General features: G+C 50.8%; 1 protein-coding gene and 1 long non-coding RNA gene across 2 annotated transcripts in view; both read right to left on the reverse strand.

The window, feature by feature from the left end:
- Nucleotides 1-4,363: 4,363 nt before the first annotated feature.
- On the reverse strand, nt 4,364-6,807 carry LOC105532645. Its single transcript, XR_001005025.1, has 2 exons — nt 6,638-6,807; nt 4,364-6,323 (listed from the first exon to the last, which is right to left on the reverse strand). It is a non-coding gene; the product is annotated as an uncharacterized LOC105532645 (long non-coding RNA).
- A 498-nt stretch (nt 6,808-7,305) lies between these two features.
- The window catches only part of SH3BP2 (SH3-domain binding protein 2), a 25,888-nt gene continuing 24,594 nt past the window's right edge, over nt 7,306-8,599 (reverse strand). The window contains exon 13 of the mRNA XM_011970836.1: nt 7,306-7,897. Within this exon, the coding sequence (XP_011826226.1) occupies nt 7,760-7,897 (138 nt within the window). The 3' untranslated portion in view covers nt 7,306-7,759. The remainder of the gene's footprint in view (nt 7,898-8,599) is intronic.

Raw genomic sequence — 8,599 nt, forward strand, 5'->3', positions numbered from 1 at the left:
AAAAAAAAAAAAAAGAAATACTGTCTTGGGTGAGAGTTTTAAAACATATTGAGTTAGAATTAGATATATACAACAATAATATCAAGTAATGAGGGAGACACATGAAAGTCACCTGAGGTCCTTAGGTTGTCCAGGAGGAGGATAAAAATATTTGTTAGTTAACTCTAGACTTCAGTAACAATAGAGAGTGTTTAACTGTCTAACTAGGAGAAGCGGGGACATGAAATGATTTGTTTTAAGTTGCTCAATCCCAAAGAAGGGGAAAAGGAGAGAAAAGGGACGAAAAAAACACAAACACAAGTGAGACAATATGTAGCATAAAATAAGATGGTAGATTTAATTACATTAAATACACAATGGACAAAATGCTCCAGTTAAAAGACAAGGTGTGTTTTATATGCTATTAACAAAACAATGAAATTAAAAATACACAATTTACCATAGACTAAAGGAAACATAAAATATTCACAAATCAAACTTAAGATGAGCAAGACCACAATGGACAAAATTATAAAATCCTATTGGCAAACCTTAAGGAAGACCCACATGGATAGAGAGGTAGACCATGTTCATGAATCAGAAAACTCAATATTGTAAAGATGTCAATTTTCCCAAAACTGACTGATAGCTATAATAAATTCCCAAACTATCAAGTGCATCATTGTTGGAATTGACAAGCTGATTTTAAAATTTATATGAGAGAAAAACCTTACATGAAAATACAAAGAGCCAGAATACTCAAGACACTCTCAAAGAAGAAGAATAAGGTGGAAAGGACTTACTTTATCAGATGTCAATACATAATTGATAATAATGAAGACAGCTTGATATTGGCACAAGAACAGACAGACTAATGGAACAGAGGAAAGAATCCAGCAACAGATCTACATATATGTGGACATATGACAGAGGTGGCATTGCAGATGGGCGCAGAAAGTCAGATTATAAATAATGATAGGATAGGTGTGTAACCCTATGGAGAGAAAAAAATGAAAGTGAATCCTTACCTCACACCATATGCAAGAAAACAAATCCAGATGAATTAAAGGCCTAAATATAAAATTAAAATTTATAAGGATTTCAGAATATAATCTAAGAGACTATCTTCATGACCTTGGAGTGGAAAGAATTTCAGTGGTTTTTTGTGTTTGTTTTTGAGATAGGGTCTCACTCTGTCTTACAGGCTGGAGTGCAGTGGCACAATCACAGCTCACTGCAGCCTTGACCTCCTGGGCTCGAGCAATCCTCTCACCCCAGCCGCCTGAGTAGCTTGGACTACAGGCACACACCACCATGCCCAGCTAATTTTTGTATTTTTTGTAGAGATAGTGTTTTGCCATGTTGCCCAGGTTGGTCTCAAACTCCTGAGCTCAAGTGATCCTCCTGCCTCTGCCTCCAAAGTGCCGGGATTACAGGTGTGAGCCACTGTACCCAGCCTGGAAAGGATTTCTTAAGTCACAAAAAGCACTAACCAAAATGAAAACACTGATCAGTTCAACTGCATTAAAAATAAGAACTGGCAGGCACAGCATCTCATGCCTGTACTTCCAGCACTTTGGGAGGTCAAGATGGGAGGCTCATTGAGCCTAGGAATTTGAGACCAACTGGGGCATAGTAAGATGCTATCTCTAAAAAAAAAAAATTAGCTGGGCATAGTGGTGTGTGATTGTAGTTCCAGCTCTTCAGGAGGCTGAGGTGGGAGGACTGTTTAAGCCCAGGAATTGAGGCTGCAATAAGCCATGATTGTGCCATAACACTCCAGCCTGGGTGATAGAGTAAGACCTTGTCTCAAAAAACCCCAAAAAACAAAAAAGGACATCATAAAGAGTCAAGCCAGAGTTAGAGAAGATATTTGCAATACACACTGTGGATAATATCAAGACTATATAAAGAATTATTAGAAAATAATTAATAAGAAAAAATCTGGTAGCTCACGCCTATAATCCCAACTTTGGGAGGCTGAGGCCAGCAGATCGCTTGAGCTCAGGAGCTTGAGAGCAGCCTGGGTAACATGATGAAACCCGTCTCTACTTAAAAATACAAAAAATTAGCTGAGGTTGGTGGTGTGGGCCTGTGGTCCCAGCTACTTGAGAGGCTGAGGTGAGAGAATCACCTGAGCCTGACTCAAGGCTGCAGTGAGCTGAGATTGCACCACTGCACTCCAGCCAGGGTGACAGAGACCCTGTCTCAAAAAAATAAATAAATAAAAATAAAAAAGAAGAAGAAAAGAAAAGGACAAACAACACATTAAAAAATGGGCAAAAGATGACAGACACTTCACAGGAGACAAAATCAAAATGGTTAATAAAAACATAAAAATATGCTCAATCTCCTTAGTAATTAGCTAAATGCAAATTAAGGCCATAACTACACCCCACCATATTGGCAAAAGTGAAATGTCTGACGAGGATGGGAAGGCAAGGGAATTCTGTTTTACTGCTGGTGGGCACGTAAACTAGAACAATATTTAGAAAGATCCTCATACCCTAGAACCCAGAAGTCATACTCCAGAAGTACAAACCCTAGAAAAATTTGTGCCCCATTTGCAAAAAACACATGTGCATCAGAGACATGGACAAAATTGTTGCTAGCAGCATTGTGTGTAATTACCCCAAACTAGAAACAAACCAACTGTCCAGCTACTGCAGACATGCCCAATCTTTTGGCTTCCATGGACCTCACTGGAAGAACTGTCTTGGGCCACGCATAAAATACACTAACACTAACTATAGCTGATGAGCTAAAAAAAAGAAAAAGAAAAGAAAAGAAAAGCAACAAAAATTTTACAATGTTTTAAGAATGTTTACAAATTTGTGTTGGGCCACATTCAAAGGCATCCTGGGCTGCATGCACTGAACAAGTTTGACTGACAGTAAAATGAATCTGTGAACTATGATATAGCCAATGGAAGTTTTTAGCAATGAACATGCACAAACTATACTACACACAGCAACATAAATAAATCTCACAGACATAATAATGAGCCAAAGAAGTCAGCTGCCAGAACTTGCATCTGTATGATTCAAGGGGATAAAGCACAGAAACAGGAAAATACTGCAATGGCTGCATAATTGGGTGTTGAAGACTTTTTAGAAAAACAAGAACATAAGACTTACATAAGCCAGGGCGGAGAGGCCGGAAGTGACACTGTGAGGGGAGGGCATTTGGGTGCTGGCAAAACTATTTCCTGACGGAGGTTGCACAGATGCTCACTTCCTAACCGTGTGTGAGGTTGTGCATTTATGTTTTATTCACTTTTCTGTATGTTGTTTTATTCTGCAGGAAATGAATGAAAACGGGATTCTGCCTCAGCTCTGAGCCCCTCAGAGCGCGGCCACGGATGAAGCTGACGGTAACGCAAGGGCAGCTGTCCAGCAGCCTGGAATGCCTGCGAAGTTTCCTAGGGGTTCAAAGGAGGGTAGATGGGTAGGATTCTGCTCTGTGCCCATCCAATCTCCCTCCAGTGAGAATGGCTGGAAGATGGCTTAAAAGGGATCACCACTTACACTTCTGAGGTGGTGGGGGTTGTCTGTCAAGCATCTTCGTGGGGTCACTGCCCCATCTTCCTCAAGGACAGGCGTCCTCCTGGCACCGCCCCCTCGGGAGGCAGTCTATTTAGGTGGAGGGAACAGGGCGTGCAGGCAGAGATAGGGCAGGGTGTGTGTGCGAGGTGCCCAGCGAGGGGCTTGATACTGCTGGGTCACAGTCAAAGACAAAGGCTGTGGTCCTTCCCTATTCCCCTCCTCTAGAGATGAGCACGGCCCTCCCATGTTCCTGGTGTGACCCTGGTGTCCTAGGCCACCCGTCCAGGGCCTGGATCACCTCAAAAGCCTCTTTCCTGCTAAGCTTCAATCTGCCTTTCTATGAAATGGCCCCAGTAAGCCCTGCCTGCCTCAGGGCACTGAGCCGCAGGCCCCAGGCCCCCCTCTCTCCCGACGCCCACCCTCGCCCATCCTGAGCTGCAGGAAGCCCCTCCCTGGGGCTGCACTGAGCCCCAACCAGCAGGGGAGCTCTGCACAATGTGGCCCAGAAGCAGCAGTGGGAACCGAGGCTTCTGGTTCTAAAAACATCTTTCAAGGCTGGGCGCAGTGGCTCGCGCCTGTAATCCCAGCACTTGGGAGGCAGAGGTGGGCAGATCAGTTGAGGTCAGGAGATCAAGACCAGCCTGGCCAACATGGTGAAACCCCAGTTCCACTAAAAATACAAAAATTTGGCAGGCACCTGTAATCCCAGCTACATGGGAGGGTGAGGCGGGAGAACTGATTGAACCCAGGAGACAGAGCTTGCAGTGAGCTGAGATCGCACCAATGTACTCTAACCTGGGCGACAGTGAGACTGTCTCAAAAAAAAAAGAAAAAAAACATCTTTTCACAATAAAAATCTTTATTAACGGAAGGCACGGGGCTCACCACAGTCCTTCGGATGGAACCACAGTAAGAGAAGCATGTTTCGTCCTGGGCTTGGGGTGCTTCCCAAAGCCACTGGGTCATTTTCCCAAGCCCCAAAACTGAGCCCACCTGAAGTCATCTTGAAAGTAGGCAAGTCAGTGAGTCCTCTTGAAGCCTAGGTTTCCCTACCTAAAAAATGAGGAAGCAGGACTGTCCCTGGGGCAGGGCCTAGGCCTCCTGCCAGCCCACCCTCACAGGCCCAGAGGGCAAAGCAGGGTGAGGCGGGGCAGTTTCACTCCCCAGTGCTGTGGCCCCCTTGGCTGAGTGAAAGCACCCCCAGAGCCCTAACCCTAGCCCTGGGAGCCAGGCAGAGACCCCCACAATGACCATCAGAGGCCATGAGGGGTGGCAGGGAGCCAGGCAGGGGCCAGGGTCTAGGCTCAGAGCAGCGAAGGATGGGTAGGGTCACATGCCAGTTAGTGGGACCACATGCCAGTCACAGCAGAGGTGGGATTTGAACTCACGCCTCTGTGAGACTTGGTTCTCTCACCTATAAAATGGGTCTAATAGCAGCTGCTTCTCCAAGCAAATGACTGTCAAGTACCCAGCTCGGCACCTCACAGATGTGCTCAGGAAATGGTAACTCCAACCCTACCCTTATATGTGGACTAGAACATTTACGACAAGTCTCGGGAGGTCGTGGGAGCCCCTCATGGCTCCTTCTTTGTGCTGAAGGACGATGGCCTGCCCCCTACCCCACCCCAACACTCTTACAACTGAGGCCCTAGGCCTAGAGCAGCTCACACAGAGGTGGGCAGCTATGCCAGCAGGTGCAGAGTCTGGGAGGCGAGACTGGGCCAGGGCCCCAGCTGGGCTTCGGGTAGCCACAGACCTCAGCTGTCCAGTTGGCCAGAGGGACCTATCACCTGGCTCTGGGCCCCAGGATGTTTTAGCCACTTGAGCCGGCTCCAGGTGGCCGTGTAAGATAAAGCAAAGGTGTCCTGGAGTGCACCACTAGCTCAGCACTCCAGGCACCAGGCTGGAAACCATAACTCTCACCCAATCCTCCATTTAAAAATTTTACAGGAAGTAGCCGGGCACAGTGGCTCACGCCTGTAATCACAGCACTTTGGGAGGCCGAGGTGGGCGGATCACCTGAGGTCAGTTCGAAACCAGCCTGGCCAACATGATGAAACCCCATCTCTACTAAAAATACAAAAAATTAGCCAGGCATGGTGGCGGGCATCTGGAATCCCGGCTACTCGGGAGGCTGAGGCGGGAAAATTGCTTGAACCAGGGAGGCAGAGGTGGCAGTGAGCCGAGATCATACCACTGCACTCCAGCCTGGGTGACAGGATGAGACTACATCTCAGAAACAAACAAAAAAAATGATAAAATAAAATTTTACAGGAAGAGAAACCATGGCCACAGTGGGGAGTGGCATGACTCCCTAAGCGAGTTCAGGTCAGATAGGGCAAAGAATTCTGACCACAGGGAGGAGGAATGGCTGGTTTTCCAGAGACAGAAACTCCCTGTGCCCCAGCCTTGGCTGTGGTGCACCGACCTCTCACCCCAGGCAGGCTGAAGAGGAAGCCCCTGCGGAGGTGGCCTTGGACACCTGGTTCCCCGAAGCAGCTGGCTGCCGTCATCAGCAGGGCCTGCAGTTCCACCGCACCCTATGGCCCCCTAGGGCCACAGCCTCCCACATCCGCTAACCAGCCTCATCACTTGTTTCCGCCAGCAAACCACAGGTCCCAGCACACACCCCAAGGAAGGGGGCCGCAGGACCTTCTCCCCTAGTCAGTCCCTGTCAGTGGCACAAGTGCGGACCTCAGTGTAGGTTTCCCTGACATAAAGTGCTAAGAAAAATCACAAGGATCCTAGGATCCCTGCCAGCCCCGACCTCCCCCGAGTCTGTTTCATTAAAAATCCAACCTGGAAGGGCCGGGCGCGGTGGCTCAGGCCTATAATCCCAGCACTTTGGGAGGCCAAGGTGGGCAGATCACGAGGTCAGGAGATCGAGACCATCCTGACAAACACGGTGAAACCCCGTCTCTACTAAAAATACAAAAAATTAGCCAGGCATGGTGGCAGGCGCCTGTGGTCCCAGCTACTCTGGAGGCTGAGGCAGGAGAATGGCGTGAACCCGGGAGGCGGAGCTTGCAGTGAACCGAGATCACACCACCGCACTCCAGCCTGGGAGACAGAGCAAGACTCCGTCTCCAAAAAAAAAAAAAAAAAAATCCAGCCTGGAAGGTGTGCCAGGGAGAGTGACCCACTGGAACTCCATGGCAGAAAGTAAGGGGACCAATTGGGGCTGGACCTGAGTCAAGTATTGCCTGGAGGACTTGGGCATCTGGGTACCACCATCCCTACCCACCCTTGGCCTGCTTAGGGTCCACTGTTCACGTCCCATCATAGCTGTCACTTCCTCCAAAAAGTATTCCTGAAACCCCTAGTCCCTGCACACCCAGCTGCCCTGGACACTGTGCCATAAGCACCTCATACCCAGCTGTCCCCAGACTGGGCTGTGAACTCAGCCAGGCCAGAGGCCCCTGTCTGGAACGGGACCAGGCATGCAGGAGATACCCAGTAACTGCTCATGCACTAATGCAGGGAATGAACCAGCTGTAGCTGCAGGGCCTTCTAGCTCTGCAGCAGCACTGCCCTGGCCTGACCCAAGGCAGCAGAACTAGTGCGTGGGGTGTGGGCTCCCAGCCCAGACTGCCCAAGTTTGGGTCCTGATCTGTTACTAGCTGTGAACCCTGGAGAAGTCACTCAGTGACCTGCACCCTGGAAGACAGGACAACCAACTCTTGGGGTTCCTGGGTACTGCTGCAGTCACCACTTGGACATCAGTGTGGGCACCCAGGAAGCTGGTGATCCCCTCCTTCCCAATCAAGCCCCAGCCACCAAGGCAAAGCTCACTGCTGCTTTATTGGAGGCAACAGCCCCTACTGGAGCCTGTGTCTTAGCGTTTCTCGGGGTCCCAGGGCCAGCCCTGGCCCCACCCAGCTGCCCTGGCCCTGCCGGGCTCCCAGCCCACTGCGGGGTGCGTGTGATGGGGGGACCACTATTCTTGTCCTCGGAGCCCAGGCACGACTTGGTCCTGGGTTTCTGGGGTTGGGACAGGGCAAGTTAGTGTGGGGCAACAGAGTCCCCTCATCCTCTGGAGCCTGGAGCCTGGTCCAGCCTTGGAACCCAGCCTGCTGGATGAGACTGGCAGGGTCCTACGAGATGTCCATCACAGAGGCCCTAGGCAAGCAGGGCCTTGCTCCTGCTCACCCTCCCACGTGGGCCTGTGTCCATCTGTGTGGCCTGGGGTCAGGGCCCCTGTGACTGCCTTGGCCTGGCAGCCACACGGGCAGGCATCACCTAGGCCCGGTGTAGCCGTAGGGGTGCCGCAGCAGCAGGCTCTGGTGGCTGGGCAGCACGTGGGTGTGGTAGTGCTCCACCATGCTGCCCACACTCACAAACAGGACCTCGCCCTCCAGGTAGAACTTAGAGTCCTGTGGGGAAAGAAAGGGGGAGCATCAGCAGGGCCAGGCCACTCGGCGGCTCTAGGCCTCAGTCTCCCCGTCTGTAACACAAGGCAGCAGCAGCAACAGCAGCATCGCCAGGCCCCTGGCTGTCGGTGGTGCCCCCAGGGTGGCCTCCGCATCGGGCCTGTGCTCTCCACGTTCCCACCTCACTTCCCCTCCGTCCCCCGTGTCCAGGAGCCTGCACCCAGAGCACTGCAGACAAGGTCAGGAAATGAACCTAGGGACCGGGACAGGCACAGTGGCCCATGCCTGTAATCCCAGCATGGTGGGAGGCCACGGTGGGAGGATTGCTTGAGCCCCAGAATGTGAGACCAGCCTGAGAAAGACAGTGAGACCCCTGTCCCCGCGAAAAGAAAAAGACAAGACAAGCAACCCAGGGTCTACGGCTGACCATCCATCCCCACTAGGGTGAGTGGAGGACAAAGCTAGGCCAGGAGAGGAGGGAGGCTGAGCAGGAGCGGGGGAGGTTGGCATCCCAGAGGTGCCATTCTCAGTCTACCTGCTGCCTACACCCAATCAGGGAGATTCTGCTCTGCCTCTTGCCAAGCCATGCAGCCAGGGTCCCTGTCCCACTCGGAGCCCTCTCACCCCCTTACCTCCTCACCCCCTCACCCTCTCACCCTCTCACCTCATCCTGCCACTCTCTCACCCTCACCCCCTCACCCTCTC

The sequence above is a fragment of the Mandrillus leucophaeus genome, unplaced genomic scaffold (assembly GCF_000951045.1).
Source record: "Mandrillus leucophaeus isolate KB7577 unplaced genomic scaffold, Mleu.le_1.0 Scaffold98, whole genome shotgun sequence".
Taxonomy (NCBI): Eukaryota; Metazoa; Chordata; class Mammalia; order Primates; family Cercopithecidae; genus Mandrillus; species Mandrillus leucophaeus.